At 36.9% G+C, this 21,001-nt stretch overlaps 1 protein-coding gene across 1 annotated transcript in view; it reads left to right on the plus strand.

Annotated features, from left to right (window-relative positions):
• The window catches only part of MET (MET proto-oncogene, receptor tyrosine kinase), a 117,501-nt gene that overhangs the window by 77,711 nt on the left and 18,789 nt on the right, over positions 1-21,001 (plus strand). The window contains exons 7-16 of the mRNA XM_011937370.1: positions 369-529; positions 2,449-2,551; positions 2,651-2,787; positions 3,477-3,638; positions 4,341-4,494; positions 8,079-8,297; positions 15,019-15,165; positions 16,861-17,017; positions 17,212-17,352; positions 20,326-20,556. Coding sequence (XP_011792760.1) covers positions 369-529; positions 2,449-2,551; positions 2,651-2,787; positions 3,477-3,638; positions 4,341-4,494; positions 8,079-8,297; positions 15,019-15,165; positions 16,861-17,017; positions 17,212-17,352; positions 20,326-20,556 — 1,612 coding nt within the window. The remainder of the gene's footprint in view (positions 1-368; positions 530-2,448; positions 2,552-2,650; positions 2,788-3,476; positions 3,639-4,340; positions 4,495-8,078; positions 8,298-15,018; positions 15,166-16,860; positions 17,018-17,211; positions 17,353-20,325; positions 20,557-21,001) is intronic.

Consider the following 21,001-nt stretch of genomic DNA (forward strand, 5'->3'; position numbering starts at 1 on the left):
GAAGGAAGGAAGGAAGGAAGGAAGAAGAGAAAAGAGAAGAAAAGAAAAGAAAAGAGAAAAGAAGACAAAACAGAGGGACTCGAAAAGGCTCTTTATTCCTACCAAGCTGCATCTGCTCTTTTCCCCATCTCTGGATCTCCTGAAAACAACTTGTTTCATTAGCATGTCATGTGGTTTTAATGTTTGTTCCAGATGCTCTGAAATTTGTGACCCTTTTTCCTTTAGTGAAAATTAAATTTTTACTAAATTGTGGGAAAATGAAAGAATTTCAGACTATTTAAGGATATACATTTTTTTGTTCGTTTTCCACATATATGAAAAATTGTAATATATTGGATTTTTTTTTAAGTTCTATGTTGTCCTTGTAGGTTTTCCCAATGAGTGCACCCCTTGAAGGAGGGACAAGGCTGACCATATGTGGCTGGGACTTTGGATTTCGGAGGAATAATAAATTTGATTTAAAGAAAACTAGAGTTCTCCTTGGAAATGAGAGCTGCACCTTGACTTTAAGTGAGAGCACGATGAATACGTAAGGATCTCAAAACGCTTTGCTGGGGTGTGCTTGGAAAATAGGTTTTGTTTTTGAATGACTGTTTGTTTTAAAATTGCTCAAAAAGCTCATCTATTGAACTAAAAAGGGTCTTGGCCTGTCACATGCCTTGTGGGTCTGTTCTGTTTTGTTCTTACAATCCCATTTACTCATTGGATTTGAAGAGAGAGAAAGGTGACAAGGCCTAGGTGAAGACAAGAGGCCAGAATTAGGAGTTTCTCAACCATTTATGTGACAAGTCTTCAAGTGTTGTCTGAGTAGATTTGCCAGAGTAGCACTAGTTAGGATCACTCCATCCTTGGAGTCTTCAAATGTTGAGTCTCCAAAGACTTTTTCTACAGAAATCAGTAAACAGCTCAGCATGGATCCTCTCTTTTAAATTCACTTTCTAAACCTCAGAAATGTAGTGAGGCAGCTGAATCACATGTTTGAGACATTTTTAGAGGAGTTAAAATTTATATTCAGCTTATATTTACTGGCACTGCAATATATGGGCTGTATCTCACTGAACCATCCCCACGGGCCTGGGAGGGAGCAGTATGATTCCTGTAATACAAAGGAGGTACCTGAAGTTCAGAGAGGTGAAGTGTGGCTTCGCAGAGGTAATCCAGAGAGTAAGAGCTGAACAAGCCTTCAGACTCAGCTCTGATCAGCTTCTGATGCAAGACCCGTGCTTGTTCTACTGTATTCTACATGTACCCTTCTACAAGCTTTGAATTCCATAATCATCAGAGAATCCAGAAATTATTCATTATCACATAATAACAACACGCAAACATTTAAAGTTTTATGGTTGAACCCATTCTATCAGATGGTTATTTTATATCTAATTGAATTCATTTCAGGGTTACACAAAGGTCCGAATATATCCATTTTACTGAGACCAAAACACTAATGAAGGTAATATTTGTTAGCTGAATGGCAAAACAAATTTTTTCGAGAAATCTCCCTTGTAAAATCTCCAAAACTCTTAATCGTTGCATTATAAATCAGGACCTGTAAAAGTAAAACAGAATTCATTCTCTTCTTTAAAAAGTTATTTAATAAATCATATTGTATTTAAATTTTTTCAGAACAATATGATTATTCATTCAGAAATAATTCTATGGAATGCCATCACAATTTCATTATCATTTAAGTAATTTAAATTAGCATGTACAAGTATAACCACAGAAATGTACCTGTTGACATACTTTAATGAAGAGATTGGCCTATTTGTAGTTAGCCCATTGTTTCATATGCTACTGAGATACTATCTATCTGAGGTAGACCAAATATTATCCCCAAATATTAATATTATCCAAACTTAGATTATTATGCACTATTCAATTGGTGAGGTCTGCATGGATAAGGTCTAATATTTTCTGTTTGTCTATATAAGTACTATAGTACAGTTAATATAAAGTTTAGTATAGGCGGGGTGCAGTGGCTCATGCCTGTGATCCCAGCACTTTGGCAGGCCAAGGCAGGAGGATCACCTGAGCCCAGGAATTCAAGACCAGCCTGGGCAACATGGTGTGACTCCATCTCTACCAAAAAAAAGAACTTTTTTTTAGTTAAGCAGGTGCCATGGCATGCACCTCTAGTTCCAACTCCTGAGTCCAGAGGATCCCTTGAGCCCAGGAGTTCAAGGCTGCAGTGAGCTATGACCATGCCATTGCCCTCCAGCCTGTGTGACAGAGCAAGATCCTGTCTCTTTTTAAATAAAAATAAAAATAAAGTTATCATAGTATAGAAATGGAATTGTACAATTTTTGGCCTTAATGCTTATCTTGAAACTCTGCTCGCTATTCAAAGCAGTCAGCTCACTATTTAGAGTTAATGTCACTTCCTATAAAACAGCCTAACCAAAAAATGCCTTGGATTTGTCATGTAGTAAACTTTGGGTTTTTTTCCAGATTGAAATGCACAGTTGGTCCTGCCATGAATAAACATTTCAATATGTCCATAATTATTTCAAATGGCCACGGGACAACACAATACAGTACATTCTCCTATGTGGTAAGGAGGATTCCATCCTATCATGTTTGATTTTTACTTAATCTATTTAGAATTATAAGCTGAACAAGTTACTTTGTTTTGTTTTTATCTCCCCTCCAGGATCCTATAATAACAAGTATTTCACCAAAATATGGCCCTATGGCTGGTGGCACTTTACTTACTTTAACTGGAAATTACCTAAACAGTGGGAATTCTAGACACATTTCAATTGGTGGAAAAACATGTACTTTAAAAAGGTGTTGTAAATTTATTTTTTGTTGCATCTATCAATTTGAATTAATATCTGTACCTTAAAAATTAAGCAGATTGGTTTTGTGTGTGTGTGGAGAAAAAAAAAATCAAGATGTTTATTTGTTTATTCTCCTACTGACAAAACTTCCTCCTTCCAAAATTCATCTATTGCTTTTGCTGATTTTTCTTCCTTTCTCTTGTTTTTCTTAGCAATCCTACTTTTCAGTTTTGTCTTCCCATCCACCCTCTTTATTGTTATAGCTTAGGATCTCAGCTTTACTATGAGCCGTGAGAGTCTGGTCATTGACAATAATTTAAAATAAACATTTTCATCAAGATTTGTCATTAGACTAAGTCACTCTGGGGAGGGAAGAAATGGGGAAGACTGGGTTTGGAAGGCAGTTATGTTTCTGCTTCTTAGAGTTGGAAGAGTTCAGTTTAATCAAGTACCAAAAGTACTTTAAAGATTTTTTTTAAAAAATCCCAAATGTTTTGCAGTCAAGGATAGCTTCTCTACAACAAACTTTAAGTTTGGGATCCAGTCAGATTAAACAGCCTACACTAGAAAAGGCTTCCACTCAGGAAATTCCCACTTAGAAGCCATTAAGTTATATCCTTTTGATTCATGGATATAATTCTAAAATATATGTATCTCTAATAGCTAAGATTCATTTTCTTAACTTTTTTTGTTCAGCGTGTCAAACAGTATCCTTGAATGTTATACCCCAGCCCAAACCATTTCAACTGAGTTTGCTGTTAAATTGAAAATTGACTTAGCCAACCGAGAGACAAGCATCTTCAGTTACCGGGAAGACCCCATTGTCTATGAAATTCATCCAACCAAATCTTTTATTAGGTAAGTAGAAGCTTCCGATGGGCATAAGAAAATAATGAACACTAGGATGATTTTGCTGTAGGATAGTCAAGAGGAACTGCAGTTTTACCTCTGGCTATGATGCTGTTGTGTTTCTTTTGAAGGCTGCCTTTCCAATTCAGGAGAGAAAACTACTTTCGGGTTCTGAGTACAATTTGACTCATCAATGCTAGTTCATGTCAAGAAGTATTTTATCCTGTTCTGTTACATTTAAACAGATTATAGCACAATAGTTTACTGTGGCATTATAGTATACATGCACTTACATTATGTACATACCAATTCTGTACTAACCTTAGTGCCAAGAAATGGAATCACCTTTTTTCTTCCATACTCTAGAGTATTTTTTTGTCCTTTTCTTTATGCCAGACTCTCTTTGAATTGGTATCTCATTTGACCCAGTTCAATCTGCCTTGTTTTCGTTAACTCTATCAGTCTAGCAACAATAATTAAGTTTGGTTTTCTTTGTATTTTTTTCAGAGAAGTGAAATATTTATTTTGTGTAATTCGGTGAATAAAATACAAATGCATTTCTTAAGCTTATGAAATATGAATTTTAAAAAATATTTTCAAGTTAAATAAGTTATTTCCAAGGAATAGTTACCCTTGAACTTCCATTTGATGTTGACTGTGCCTCTGACTTATAATCAATGCAGGTGATTAAATTGATTCCCTCTCTTACAGTACTTGGTGGAAAGAACCTCTCAATATTGTCAATTTTCTATTTTGCTTTGCCAGTGGTGGGAGCACAATAACAGGTGTTGGGAAAAACCTGCATTCAGTTAGTGTCCCGAGGATGGTCATAAATGTGCATGAAGCAGGAAGGAACTTTACAGTGGTAAGTCCTTTGAGCAATGGTTCTACTCAGAACTCTGCATCTCTGCCTCTAACCACATGGCTTTCATGGTACCTGGGACATTTCAGTTTCACCTTTAAGGTTTGCTAGTTAATTTCCTTGCAATGTAGCCAAATAGTAGTTTTTATTTAACAACTGAAATTATCTAGAGTCTTGGGCTAACCATGTGGAAAAAATACATACACATACACACATGCATATATAATGTTTAGAAAAGAATGAAGATTGCCAATTTGAGACAGCGTTTTTGTTTTTTTTTTTTATGTTTGTTTGTTGGTTGGTTGGTTTTGAGGGTTTTATTGAGACAGTATGTCACCCAGTCATCCAGGCTGGAGTGCAATGGCATGATCTCGGCTCACTGTAACTTCCCCCTCCCAGGTTCAAGTGATTCTCCACCTGAGCCTCCCAAGTAGCCTCCCAAGTAGCTAGGACTACAGGCACGAGCCATCATTCCTGGCTAATTTTTGTATTTTTTGGTAGAGACGAGGTTTCACCATGTTGGCCAGGCCGGTCTCAAACTCCTGACCTCAAATGATCTGCCCACCTTGGCCTCCCAAAGTGCTGGAATTACAGGCGTGAACCACTGCGCCCGGCCTGAGGCAGTATTTTTACAGACAGTCGGTACAAATGGAAATCACAGCATTTCCCTAGTCCCTTTTTAATGTATCATAGAATATGGACCCTTTTGCTCTAATAAAATCCTTGGAAAAAGTCGCTGATGTTGCAGCAGTATTCTTGCCTTCCTAAGCAGCAGACATATGCTTTCTTACAGCCCTCTGTTCTTCTTACCATCCTTCTTGTCCCTTTGTTAGCACGTTATCAAGTAACAAGAAAAGAGCATTCAAATATTTATGTTATGTCCTAAAGTGTGAATGTTATTTGCTGTTTCTCTACCTATCCTTATTTTATATAGGTCACATTAAAGTGGTAGTTTTAGTTTAGACCTTAGAAAGGTTGGCGTTATTTCCAAAGATTCCATACATTTTGTTGATGTTTTTCTTTAATATAAAATACCATAATCTAGTTGGACTTGTGCACTCAACTCAGAATGAAAGTTCTGAGTGCTCTTGCTCAAGCAAGGTCTTGATTGGTCAGGTGATAGATTGAATTACAGCACTTCCTTTTAGATTCCCCATCCAATATTTTTTGAAGACTAAAGCCACAATGTTCTTTAATTACAAAAACCAATTTGGGGCTAAAAATGTCAAGCCAAATCACCAAATAATAAGGTCATTTCAAATAAGATTTTTCTTGGCCTTCTCAATCAGCCACATTGCATCACCTCTAAAGAGTATTATTAGATTTTTATCATATTCCTGAGAAATTGTGCTCTAGGGAGTCACCACATGAAGCAAAGGATTTTGAAACCAATCCCAACACATGGCCGCAAACAAAGTTAAGAGTACCGCTGCTATTAATTTAAAGGACATCAGTTCTCCACAACTAAGCATAACAATTTTTCATTAACCAAATAAGAATAACAGTAACCCTCTTTGGTGTTGATATGAGACCTTTTAAAGTAGAAATCTGAGAAATTATTAGTTTATCGAATTAATGCTGAGCGTACATTATTAAGATAATGACTGAATTTCCTTTCTTCTCCCTCACTAGCATTAAGGTGACACGCAGAATGCCTCTTAGCTTCAGTCATTCATTTGTAATCAAATACTTATTAAAAACTTTTTAGGTGTCACACATAAGAGTTGCATATCCCAAGGATGATTCAAACAATGGTAGACAATAAACATCTTATTTGTTTATTTTTCTGGAAATATAAACTTCTGTTGTTTTAGCCACAAACATGTTAGTACAGTAGAAGTATGCATTAGAATCGGACAAGAGTGAAAAATGCAGTGGATCTATTTTACTATTTGCTATTTATTTTACTGTCGTTTGTGAAAACTACTTTATAAAGAGATATGTATTCCTTCCATGTCCCCTGCCACTTATAGAATTTAAAGCTGACCATGATGAATTGAACCCATTTATTATTTAACAAATAAAAACTCTTGGTCAGGTCTGATTTAGATATATAGGTCCAGCCACAACAACTTTAAGTCCAATAAACTCTAATCCTTTCAAAATAAAAGCAATCATCTTCATAACAAAATGTGTATTAATTTGTTAACGTGTGCATTATGCCCCAGAAGCCTGCAGTTTAGTGTGTAGTTCTCAGATTTCTTGTTATGTAAACAATTATTGTGATGACAGTAAAATTGTTCATGTCCATTAGGAATAAATAGCTTTTAGCATTATAATATTAATTTTATGTAAAACTCAATAATATAATTTTATCCATATTATGTCTCTATAAGTTTTATCTGCTGCTGATAAACATTTTTAATGTAAGATCTTTCTTTAATTATTTTTTAAAGAGAATAGCAAATGACAAATTCTGTTTGTCCTTTTTATGTATATCCTGAGTCCTTTTTGTATTGTGGGCAAAAGTAATTGTTTTATCCCCAACTATACTTGTCAAAGGAAAGGAAATCTAAGGGATGTTGTTGCTTGTTTGTCTTTTCCTTGGGGGAAAAACGCAACTGTTAACCTTAGATGTACCACTATGTGTTGCTGGTTTAGTCTAAGTACAATCAAGAGGAAGCTACATTTTCCAAAATTCCATAAATCAGAATTCCAAAGAGGAAGATTTGAAATGAGACATGAAAGGGCATGAAATAATAATAGCAGAGGCTTTGTAAAATAGAGAGCATAGGAAAAGGTTTCAATATAAAATATGTCACGGACAAAAAGATAGCATGGGAGCGAAAACATTCAATTTTGGAGTTAATGGCCTAGGATTTGTATTCGCTATTCTGCCACTCCAAGCTGTATGACCTGGTCTAATGACATAAGTTTGCAAAGCTCAGTTTCTTAATTTGTAAACTGTGCATAATCATAATACCCACTGATAGGATTATCATGAGAATTAAATGAGACCAACGTTGTAAAGCATTTTGCACAGAACCTATCATTCAACAATTAATAGCTTAAAACACACTAATAAGATTACCTAACTACATAGTTAATTATCATGTTCACCATATGGTGCTTGGCACTTTACAAAGCACTTTACCGTGTGGTATCCTACGTGGTAAATAGCATTTTCATCTTAATTCCTAAATGAGGAAACTGAGTTATTTAGTGTGGGCCCTGCCTCTGTTCCCATAGCTTGGGTTAAAGCTAGGAGAGGAGCCAAAGCCTTCTAACCCCACAAAGCCCAGCTCCCAGTCTGCCTGCCTGCCTCACACAACAAGGGGCAGTTCCTCCAGGTGACTGTCCTGTCTTCTTAAGGAAAATAAAATGATGGGATGAGGGCCAGCTTCAGATACATCAGCATGGTTTATGCTGGGCAGGTGGAGGTCTGTGTTTCTTTGAAGGTTGGGTTGTTTGGATAATTTTGCATGTATCGTGTTTCCAGAAATGTATAGTCTAACATTAAGAAGTTAAATACAGATTTTTTTCGAAAACTCTATATTTTCAATTGATTGGAGTGGTGAATTATAAAGTTGCTCTGAATGTTGCCAAGCCGTATTCTGTTTACAGTGGATAATTGTGTCTTTCTCTAGGCATGTCAGCATCGCTCTAATTCAGAGATAATCTGCTGTACCACTCCTTCCCTGCAACAGCTGAATCTGCAACTCCCCCTGAAAACCAAAGCCTTTTTCATGTTAGATGGGATCCTTTCCAAATACTTTGATCTCATTTATGTACATAATCCTGTGTTTAAGCCTTTTGAAAAGCCAGTGATGATCTCAATGGGCAATGAAAATGTACTGGAAATTAAGGTAAGAAATGCTTTAAACACTGTCTTAAATCATCAGCTCAAACTTAATTGACTTCATAGCTATGTGAATACAATTGTTGTACTTGGCCGTTGTATCTCATACAACACCAGCAAATATATAAGCTCTGAAAAACAAATCTTTTTGGCATAAAACTAAAAGATAAGAATAACCGTGGACTGCATTTTAATGAACCATTTAAAAACCCTCTCTTGTGTATGTATTAAAACGTAGCAAATGTGGGACACAAATCCATTAAAGAGGATCCCTGTGATGCATTATCTTGCTGATGTTATACGTTTCCCCAGACATTTTACCTAAATGTGCTCATTATAAGATAAAACCATAAGAGCTGTGAAAGTAAATGCATCAATTGTATCTCTATACTTCCTTGTAATACTTGGAATTTTGTATCTGGGTGTGGTCATCTCTAAGCTAATTTGTAAATGGAACTAGATATCTGCCACCTTAGGAACATATTAGCTTCTAAATATAATTTAATAGAGAATAACAGGTCATCTTTTCTAAAGCAAGCCTGTTGCAAACAAAGAACACTAAGACCCAGAAAGGTTAAGTGATTGACAAGTGACAAAAGAGTGGCAGAATAATACAGACTAGAGTGCAGCTTTTTTATGTCCCTTCAGTTATTTCTACTTCAAATAATAACACAGGCAAAATGCTCAAGACTTGAATTATTCATAGCTGCAGTCACTAGAAACAGCAAAATATTTGTCTTTCAACATGTTGTTAAAACGTTTAGAATTTTTTTTTCCTGAAAGATGATCTGAATGCAAATATGAACAAACATAAAGCAATAGGATAGTCTTTATTTGGGTGCAATATAGGCTTTCATGGGTCATCTCCATCTAAGTAATAATATATTTCCATCAAAATTTTTCTGACTTTTTCAACAAAAATTTAACTACAGCCCAACTTATGCATATGTTCACGCTCATACAAGTTTACTAACCTCATTATTGTGTTTTGTACGATAATTAAGCAAGCTCAGCATGAAATTGAATGGAAGCCTGCTTCAATGAACAGTGTGTTTACCACAGCAAAGTCCTTTCATCTGCTTCTTTAATTAGTTTTAGAAAGGGAGAAATAAGCTTTTATCACTTCTTTTTTTTTCAATAAAACTAATCTAGTGTGACCTTTTGCTTTCAACAATTACTGTTTTTGCCATTTGAAAGATTCCATTTGGTTTTTCATGATGATAACAAAGGTTTATGTGCAAATAGTTTTACACCCAGAGAAAATCTATTTTTCTGTTTCTGTATCTATGATGAAGGGATTAGAGATAAACGGTTCTTTATCTACCCTTCCAAGCACAGTCTTTATGGAAGAGAAAACTTCTTTTTCCGTAAATTAAATACCCATTATTCAACATCCTACAAAATTGTTGGACCAAGAAAAACATAATTTGGCATCATCCTCGGCCTGTCAATGGTATTCCCAACATGGCGAAAGGGTCTTCTAGAGACAGGCACAAAACACTTTATTTTCTTGCCTATATATAGAATAACTCTTTCTCTAACAAGTGTATAGCACCTACAACGTGACAGAATAGTAATCTAGTGGGAGCAGCGGTAGTTGAGGGAGATTATTTTAGTATCACGATTCAACATTTTTTCATACTTCACTTTACTTACGTATGAGAGGAAAGCAAAGGCATAAGAGAATATTTGTTGTGTCAGCAATCTAACTCTTTATCAACACGTTAAGTTGATCACATTAAAACTTCTACCTCTCGGCCAGGCACGGTGGCACATGCCTGTAATCCCAGCATTTTGGGAGGCCGAAGCGGGTGGATCACTTGAGGCCAGGAGTTCGAGACCAGCCTGGCCAACATGGCAAAACCCCATCTCCACTAAAAATACAAAAATTGGCTGGGCCGGGCACGGTGGCTCAAGCCTGTAATCCCAGCACTTTGGGAGGCCAAGACGGGCGGATCACGAGGTCAGGAGATCGAGACCATCCTGGCTAACATGGTGAAACCCCGTCTCTACTAAAAACTACAAAAAAAACTAGCCAGGTGAGGTGGCGGTGCCTGTAGTCCCAGCTACCCGGGAGGCTGAGGCAGGAGAATGGCATGAACCCGGGAGGTGGAGCTTGCAGTGAGCTGAGATCCAGCCACAGCATTCCAGCCTGGGTGACAGAGCGAGACTCCGTCTCAAAAAAAAAAAAAAAAATTGGCTGGGCGTGGTAGTGGGTGCCTGTAATCCCAGCTACTCAGGAGGCTGAGGGAGGAAGATGACCTGAGTCCTAAAGGCAGAGGTTGCAGTAAGCTGAGATGACACCACTGTACTCCAGCCTGGGAGACAGAGCTAGACCCCATCTCAAAAAAAAAAAAAAAGAAAAGAATAAAGAAAACGTGTACTTCATCAATGAAAGTGCTCTGGAGAGAATCATGTGTTTAGAATGAGATATGTTCTTTATTGCCAGGAAGAGTTCATGCTCCTTATGCAGCCATGCATGCAAGAGTTCCTAGGCTGAAAAGAGATTGTGATCGTTTCCTGCCCTAGTTGTGAGAGTTCCTCAATTCGTTGTAAGCCCAGTGACTATACCATGGGCAAAAGGGTGAGCCAAGTTTGGATGAGAGAACACAACAGGGGTCAAGTGTAAGTCACCCCTCAGAATGAATCCCAAGCCCCATGGATGGAGAAGGTAGTTCATGGCCAAGGCTTCAAGTCCCCCAAAACCAGTTGTAGACAGTGGTCATCAAAAGTAGGCACCTCTTTGTGGGTATCCATGACTCCCCAAGAACCTCTATCAACAACAGCTCATGTTTGTATGGAATTTTACAGTTGACACTGTACTTTGGCATGTTTTATTTCATTTTGAGTCTCATGTGGACCCATGTGGTTGGGAGGTCAGTGATGATGACCCCCCTTTGTAGATAGGTAAACAAAGGTTTAGGAAGATTAGCTGATTAGTCTTGGGTCACCCAGGGAGCAAACAGCAGAACTGGGGCCCACACTCAGGCTTCTTGGTTCCAAATTTAGTCTTCTGTCACTGCATGCACTAAATTTCAGTGTTTCTTATATTAACTCTCATTTAATGTATACTAAAATACCATCATAGAGACGCTTTTCTATCATGTGCTATTTATATATCTATGCAATTATTTAAGGGGAATAGCTCTTAACTTTTTATAAATATCTAAAAATTGATTCTGTTTAAAGAAACTGTATTTCTCCCTAAGTATCTTATTTCTGACTTTTTATGCATGAGCATATCTTATGAAAAGTAGAGAAGTATTCTGTTTCATGCTGAAACAAGGACTGCCTGACATTGCCTTGGGGGTTTATCTTATTCTGCAGCATATAGGAATATATGGGAATAAAGATGCTTCAAAAGTTCAATCTGGAGAAGTCAGGTCAAACAAGAGGAAGGAACACAGGAAGATGAGCCAGGGCAGGGAGCAGGGACTTGGTCTATGACACTGTCATCACAAGAACAAATGCTGAGAGCTCAGGTGGAGGTGAAGCATCAGTGTGTGGACATTGGAAGGATCAAGAAGGAAGCATGGTTCTGAATCATCCCAATCCACCTGCTGCCCAGAGCCAGCCAGAGGTTGTCCTTCTCCCTTTGAATAATTTATCTGCAACTCTCCCTCTCAATCTCAGTAAAAACCACCATGAACTCAGTTCTGAGTTCAGACAGAGTAAAAGTGAAGGATTCTTTTCTCAGAGGTTATTTGGCCCAGTGTCAAGACCTATTCTTATTAATGGTGCTTATAGCTTACTCTCAAACTAGTATTTCTTTGTGCTGCCCAGGTTAATAGGTATTCTGATATATACATATATATATACACACATACACACACACACACACACATTATATATATATTTAAAATATATATAAATATATATATTTTTTTTTCCAAGGTAGTTTCATAGTACCTAATAGTAAAGATAGTAAAAAATCTATTCCCGTGGTTTCATAGTTCCTAGTAGTAAAGGTCCCCAACTAGCCAGCAAAGCCACCAGTTTAATTTTGGTTTGCCCAGCTTTTCCCAAATGGCCAGGGAAGTTTTCCCCAAAATGCCTATTAACATGTGGTGGAACTCAGTTCTGAAGTTGTCTGTGAAGGTTCATTGCTTGGTTCCTAAGTTGAGGGACTTGTGTCCTCTATGTGAAGTGTAAATCTCACCCCTCACCACCACCTCACTAATTTCCTACTGCTGATCTCCCTGGACTTTGGACCCTCGCCTAGCTGGGTCCTGCTACCAAACTGTACTGACTTGCCCAGACCCAGCCTGTGGCCACCTGGATGTATGAAAACTTGAAGGACGCTTCCTCTCATAATGTTATTTTTCAGATCCTACCCACTTCCACTCCCATCTGCTCGGTTCTGTAGCCATCTCAGACATGAGTCTCCAGGCCTGAATCCTGGATAGAAACATGTCACACCAGGCCAGAGTTGGCGAGGAAAGAGACTTGGTACATCCTGATATAGCACATTGGGCGTAATTAGTTTTTATTTTTGAAATGGATCCATTTTGACATTGCAGTGAGAGGAAGAAATCCTTACTCATCTTTATATTCTCAGTGACTAGAATTGTGTCTAACACACAGTAGATGGTAAGTAGATTTTGTGTCAAACGGAATTTGATTTGCTTCATGATCTAGCCCCTTTCTGGATAATAGTTTTCCATATGTAAAGCAGATAATAGTTCTTCATTTGTAAAGCAATAATACCTACTTCAGGGGGAGTATATTTTCAGGATAGTATGAGATGGTTATAACTAAATTACTCTATGTCTGTTGGAGATTAAAGATCAGAAAGCTCTCTCTTTTGTTGCTTTATTTTTAAATCCACATATTATGATTTTAGTGACTGAAATCACCCTGAAGCAGTTGAATGACTTTTACTGAATAATAGTTAATATTCAACAATAAATATTAATGTAATTAATAGTAAAAGTTCTAAATAGAAGTATTTTAACATCTCAATAAAGCTATGTTTATTTTCTTTTATTTTAAATGACAAAAATTAGCCCATACCTTTTAAAATTTTTTCCTTATTTGGGTCCCATTGTTATACAGAAGTGAGCTACAAGTATCACTTTTGTAATATCTGGGATTTTACACCTCTAAAACAATTATATATATAACTGATAGTAGTTGCTTATACAAGTCACTACTTACCATGTATCCTTTGGTATCTACATATAACATAAGATGTAGATATGTGGTATGTGATGTGGATGTGTTATCTGTTTTTGTTTTAGAGAAGCCTTTATGCAACAACCAAGGAGATCCTAAGCCTGAAACAATAAGCATTGGAAACACAAATGTTGTACCTTCATCTCTTCCCCCAACCTTAGTTATTATCTAAGCAAGCAAGACACATTTTAGACATTTTCTCATAAATCAAACCCTACAGCTCTTTAATCTCTTTTCTTTGTCATTCCCTGAATTCCCTACATTATGTGGATAAGGGCTTTATCCCCCTTCAGACCTAACCAACAAGTTGTCATTTGAAGCCCTAAAGTCATCTCTTAGATTGATGTGCTTCTGTGTGTGTCCGCCTGTGTGGCTGACCTGGTTCAATGGACTACACATACTGCTTTTAGAAGTATCATAAGGATAGGGTTTGTCTATTTCCATTTTATCTGAAACTCCAACATCAGGTTATAAAGAAGTATTTTCTTCCCACTTCTTTTCCTAGAGTAATAACTGCCTGACCAATCAATCTATTGAGATCCATATGAGACCATGTATGTGAATGGAGTTTGCCAAGTATTAAAGATTATATAAAACAAAGTAACAGCATTGTAGCTATTATGGGCTGGTCTTTATCCATAAGAAAAATAGTAATATGTTTTGATATATGCCACCTCAAAATAATAGCTTGCTCAATAAATAACTGTACTCATTAGGTCTTGATATGAGAAATTATACCTAGGTTTGCACTTCTTTTGCAAGGCTAATTATTGGTTTCTCAAACAAAACGCTGATGTTTTTAAAATGCCTGATAGCAACTTCAGTTAACTAAATATGTCACATTAACTAACTTTAGAAAAATTTTTTGTGGAACTATGTAATTGTTCAAAGTAATAGAATTGTGCTCTCAAATTGTAATGGTCATACAGCATCTCACATAAATTTCTTTAAAAATGAATTCATTTATGCATAGGACTCAAGTGTGCAAGAAGGATGAAAGTAAACTACCCAACTCAAACAAAGAAAGAACGTATTAATATTAGCATAACATAATACAGAGTTAATACATTAACAACGATTTAACATCAGATTTCTGGAGATGAGACCCAGGCATCAGTATTTTTTAAAGTTCTCACTGTGATTCCAAAAGCAAAGTCAAGGCTGAGAATCTCTGCATTAGGCAGTGTTAGGTAGTGCAACAACAGAATCTCTAAATTGCGTCTTTTTTGCCAAACATTGATACCCCCGAAGACAATAGTGAGGTGATGATAGGTAAGACATTATTCTGAATTTAAGGATGTGAAGCAAGAACCTCTTTCCTTTTCTCTAAGGTCCAATTTGATGCAAAAGTTATATAATTCCTAACCAGTACGTGCCCTGAAATTGTCTCGCTCCCCTTTAGCCATCCCAATTGCCATGAAAATCAGTATCATAGAATCACGTGCCTTGGCAAACAACATGGCCTGTGTTTGCAGTATATTTATATTCTTTTGCCATTGTTAGCATTCCTGCAGAACTGTGAAGTGTTAACAACCTTTTTTTTTTTCTACCAGGGAAATGATATTGACCCTGAAGCAGTTAAAGGTGAAGTGTTAAAAGTTGGAAATAAGAGCTGTGAGAATATACACTTACATTCTGAAGCCGTTTTATGCACGGTCCCCAATGACCTGCTGAAATTGAACAGCGAGCTAAATATAGAGGTGGGATTCCTGCATTCCTCTCATGATGTAAATAAGGAAACCAGTGTAATTATGTCATTCTCAGGCTTAAAATAAATCATTAAAGCTCATTTATGTGTGGGTTTTGGCTCATCAACTCAGCCTCCATTCCTGTTGTTATTTTAGAAATAGTGACTTTTTTTGTCACATTGTCTCCTTCCCCAAGCTTGGGAGGTAGATCCCAAAAGTTCTTTCAACCCACACTGCTTCTCCATCATGCCACACTCTTCCCAAAATTTGCTGTAATTCTCAGAAGAAATAAGGATGTCTCCAAGAGTGTCCTTCTACTGCCTCCCACCACCCCAGGAGGCCAGAGCCAGTGTTCCACTACCAATCACAGTGATCACTAATGCATAGAGTCCCATAAATAAAGGAAGGTGCATGCATCAAACAAAGTAAAATAAGGATTAAAGTACTTTACAGTAACTTTTTTCATGTGGACAACTGAATCAAACAACCTAGAACCGAAGCAAGTGATCTTTTCTTATTCTTTAACAAATTTATTGTGATGTAATTCACATACCATGCAATTCACCCATTGAAAGGGTACAGTTCAATGGGTTTTGGTATATTATATTGTCAATTTATTTGAATTGTGGTAAAATACATGTAACGTAATGTTTGCCATTTTAACCATTTTTAAATGTACAATTCAGTTGCATTAATTTCATTCACAGTGTTGTATAACCATCAGCATTACCTAATTCCAGAACTTTTTCATCACCCCAAACAGATACTGTATAACCAATAAGCAGCAGCTCCACACACCTTTCTCTCCTCCCGCTCCTGATAACTTCTAATCTACTCTCTAGCTCTAGAATTTGCCTATTCTAGATATTTCATGTGAATGGAATCATACAATATTTGTCTTTTTGTGTGTGGCCTATTTTACTTAACATAATGTTTTCAAGGTTCATCCACGTTGTAGCATATGTCAGTACTTCATTCCTTTTTGTGGATGAATAATATTCCATTGTATATATCCCACATTTATCCAAGAGTAAGTGATTTTTAAAGGGTTCCTGAAGTCTTCTGAAAAGTTATGAAATGGAAAAACACACAAAAATTAGAAAATCAAAGGCTGAATCATGAGATCAGAGTTGGAATTTCAGAAGGACCATAAATCCTAAAAATCATAAAATGTTAGAGCCAGAAGGGACTTCAAAGATTTCTGCTGTGTATCAAAACTGAAGTAAAAGTATTTTGAGACTTTATTGTTCCATCATAACGGTGCAATTATTTACCTCTTATGGGAAGTCTTCTCTGCCCTCCACCCCACCATCCAGGACAGAATTAATGTCCCATTGTCTCTGTTGATTACTATTTAGTCATACTTCTATGGTATATACCACACTGTACTGTAATCATTTATTTATATGTCTGTCTCCCCTTCTACACTTCAGTTCCTGTTTTTTGTAGATCTTTTTATCCCTAATACCTAGTTAAAAATACAAACAGCTAAGTACCATATAAGTACGTCAGGGATCAGTGTCCCCTAATTATTTGCACACTGGAGCAAAATTGAGGAATCTCTTACTATCCTGAAAGCAGTTGTGCCATTTGTAGAATGGCAATAACCAGGTGGTATTCGGGGCCCAAAGAGGTTTTGCTACAACCTGTGTAGTATAAATATCTATCATGGCTAAATGCTGACTTTTCTTTATTTGTCATTTTTAGTGGAAGCAAGCAATTTCTTCAACCGTCCTTGGAAAAGTAATAGTTCAACCAGATCAGAATTTCACAGGATTGATTGCTGGTGTTGTCTCAATATCAATAGCACTCTTACTACTACTTGGGCTTTTCCTGTGGCTGAAAAAGAGAAAGCAAATTAAAGGTGCATTTTTGTTATGGTTCGTTTTTAGAAGTTACCTTAAGAACACAATCATTACAGTTTAAGATTGTCATACATTCTTGTGTGCTGTCTTAAACATAGTCCATAAAACCCATGAGTTCTGGGCACTGGGTCAAAGTCTCCTGGGACCCACGATAGCCGTCTTTAACAAGCTCTTTCTTTCTCTCTGTTTTAAGATCTGGGCAGTGAATTAGTTCGCTATGATGCAAGAGTACACACTCCTCATTTGGATAGGCTTGTAAGTGCCCGAAGTGTAAGCCCAACTACAGAAATGGTTTCAAATGAATCTGTAGACTACCGAGCTACTTTTCCAGAAGGTATATTTCAGTTTCTTGTTCTGAGAAATACCTATACATATACCTCAGTGGGTTGTGACTTTGTTGTTTATTTTTGGTTTTGCATTTATATTTTTATAAAAACCTTAAGGAAGTATTTACCTCTGACAAATAAGTATTTGACACAGCATTAAATGGCTCTTATTTTTAAATGAACATATGTTCATTTAAAAATGTATATTACATTTATATTACATCATTAAAATCATATTTTAACATAAAATCATATTATATTATGATTTTACATTATGATTTTAGAGTCCATAAGCTCTCATCTCACAAAAAGGTTAATTTTGAAATCATTTGAGCAAAAATAATTTGTTTATGATCTAAGTGCAATGGTAAGAAATTGTGAAGCTCTCTTTTACAATCCAGGAAGAGTTAAGTTACAAAATATAGTTATTTAAATGTAAGCTGGAACTGCTGCATTTTTTACGTGTTGAAGCCCAAACATTGAAACTATACTGTTAGTAATTCTTTGAAGTGTTCTCAATGAACTGTTAGCACACAGCCTTTTTCCCACAGTATTCTAGGACTTGAATGTGTTTTGAGACTTAGCCAAGGAAAACCTTCGATTACACTATGAAAAAAAGGAGGGGTCAATATCATCAGCTTTGTAAAACACTATGCCTAGTAATGTTCAGGTTAACCAGAGCTTTTCACGCTGTTTTATTTAAATCTCCTGGTAAAAGCAAAATGTCTGTATTGTATCAGCTCCATTATCTTTAGAAGTTACAGGATGTGAGTCAAGTACAAGCATTTCCTTGGTTGAATATTTACCATTGGACAAATAAAATGAGTCATAGATCATTGAGGACACTGGAAAAGTTAGAAGTTGCTCATCCAAACAAGTTCAAGAGCAATGAAGCACTTAACATTTTAACATTTTCAACACTTACCACCTCTTGTGTTTTGAAGTTTATGTTACTTCTGTGGAGATACACATAGTAAACATTGTCTTTGCCCTGATTCCATTCACCTTTAAAAATCCATTCCTTTAACCATGTGGAAAAATCAAACCTAGTTTATTGTTTTGAAATTTAGATCTATTTAGTATTTTATACCCACATTTAGTATTTTATATGCACATTTCATAGTTCTAATCAGAGATCATTAAAATTTACAAATTTTCTTTGAAAAAAAAACTTACCTAATCTTCTTTGAACCTCCTTACTCAACAAAGCTCTGTCATCATTGCTAAGAAGGTTGAGTTTCACACTCTTTTCTCCACTGAGCCTGCTCCTTGGAGACATGAAAAGAAAACAGGTAAAAGAGGGTCATCTAGAGAGAATGAGAAAATAGGTGCACAGCCAAAACCTGATGAAGAGGCAACTGCAGATCTTTCCTCTCTACATCCGGTGGGGACAGCATTCTCATCAGTCTTTTTCATGGATACGTAGAGTTCTATGTGGTGTGACACCAGGGTTGCACAATGATGGTTTCAATTGGTTTCTGCACATGTTTGAATTTAGCAGAAGAGTCACGTTTTCATGCCAAAGGACTTTTATCCGTGTCTCACCAAGGATTTCCCTCAATGTCTGCACCTTTAAGCATTTAGAGCTCTGATCTCCAGATGCAAAGTCTTGGGAAGTGAGGATGAAAGAACTGAGTTTAGAGAGGCTGACTGGCATTTTCAGTCCCCTGGGGAAGGTTTGGAGACCCTGACTCCTTGGAATTAAAGGAGCAAGTACTCGGCTAGGCTCCTCCCTTCCTCACCCACCCAACATTTCAGGTACTTCCCTGATCTTCCACATCCGTCTTTAAAGGTTGCACCTGTCTTGTTTCTGGCTAGTGTCTACTATAACTGATGCCCAAATCATTGATGCCCAAGGCTTTTCTGGAACCTCTTTTGGCCAAGTTCATTTATTATTGATCAAACTGTCCACTGTAGAAAATACTAAAAATGCTTAAGTGGGATTAGGAATAGTCAAGGTACTAACAGCACTCTTTTTGCGCCCTTCTCTCAGATTCTGATTCTCCTGCTTATTTGCAAACAAATGATATATTTTGGTGCCAATAGGGAACCCCCACATAACCCTCTCCCTGTGTTACATACTAATACATTTCAATACTATTCCTAGTGTATCTTCCTGTCCGTTGCTGTGGCTATGATGCCTCCTCCTTGATATGTGTGAATTCCCAGTCGAAAGAGAAAGGGAAAGTGGAAAGGATGACTTCTTGGCCCTATTTGGCATTAAGAAATTGACTATCAGCACAATTTCTTCCCCTGAAATGAAAAACATTTCTCCTTGCAAAAGGGAACTTTGCCTGAGGTTCTTACAGAGCTTTGGTTGTAAAGATCAACTTATAAAGAATGTTTACCCCTTTCGTAATGCCCTTAACTAAACAATAAGGATGGCCCACTAACCGAGACCTAACATGCCTTCTCTAAACAACGGTAACACTAAATCCAGTGCCATCACGGCATAGTGGAGAATTTACTACTAATGTGAAAAGGTTTCAGTTCTGGGAATATAACCAGTATTTATTTCTAATCATATGTGTATTTTTCCCTTGGCCAGGAATCCATAGGTTTTGCACAATAGTAATTAATTCCATTAATAAATAGTAGTCTCTCAAAAAGGCATCTTTTTCGTTTTCTTACATTTGAGCTGGATTTTTGTGAGATCAGGCAATTGCTCAACTACCTTTGTTGCTTCCATTCTTAAGGACATAGTATATTCAAAAATAAACTGTAAGCATGGCTTTTTCCTATTGATAGAAAGAGAAATGTCTAAGGAAATGAGGGTAAAAAGCTTTCAAAGTTAATACTTAGTCTACTTAAATGAAAATCTGTAAACATTTTATGAAATGCTTGTATATATAACTCAGTATCTTTCCCCAAGTTATTATCATCTTTATCAAACTAATTCCACTATAAAAGCTCTTCCTGTTTCAATCCCCATTAAATGAGGTTTTACTGTTGTTCTTTAATAATTTTCCTTCATCTTACAGATCAGTTTCCTAACTCATCTCAGAACGGTTCATGCCGACAAGTGCAGTATCCTCTGACAGACATGTCCCCCATCCTGACTAGTGGAGACTCTGATATATCCAGTCCATTACTGCAAAACACTGTCCACATTGACCTCAGCGCTCTAAATCCAGAGCTGGTCCAGGCAGTGCAGCATGTAGTGATTGGGCCCAGTAGCCTGATTGTGCATTTCAATGAAGTCATAGGAAGAGGTAAGTATTTCCACTCAGCTTTTTGTTAAATACGATTTTCCAGTAAGCATTTTATCTTTGGCCTTTGCAGATTAGGAACTTAGACAATGGTGAAGGCAACTGACAGAGCAGTGATAACAAGTGTACTTGATTTCTGTTCTGTAGAAATGCAGCCCTGTAAATCATATCTGTGGGGATTTGCCCCTATGCATGGAAGCAATTGCATAATCCCCCAAACATATTAGAACTAAATCACAGTTCATCCTCATCCTGTGCGTACTAGCAACTATAGTTTCTTCGAAGGTGCCATTTACTTTCTTCTAAAATTCAGGGCCAGGTGCAGTGGCTCACACCTGTAATCCCAGCACTTTGGGAGGCCGAGGCAGGCAGATCACCTGAGGTCAGGAGTTCAAAACCATCCTGGCCAACATGGCGAAATCCCGTCTCTACTAAAAAATACAAAAGT

This window comes from Colobus angolensis, unplaced genomic scaffold (genome assembly GCF_000951035.1).
Source record: "Colobus angolensis palliatus isolate OR3802 unplaced genomic scaffold, Cang.pa_1.0 Scaffold163, whole genome shotgun sequence".
Taxonomy (NCBI): Eukaryota; Metazoa; Chordata; class Mammalia; order Primates; family Cercopithecidae; genus Colobus; species Colobus angolensis.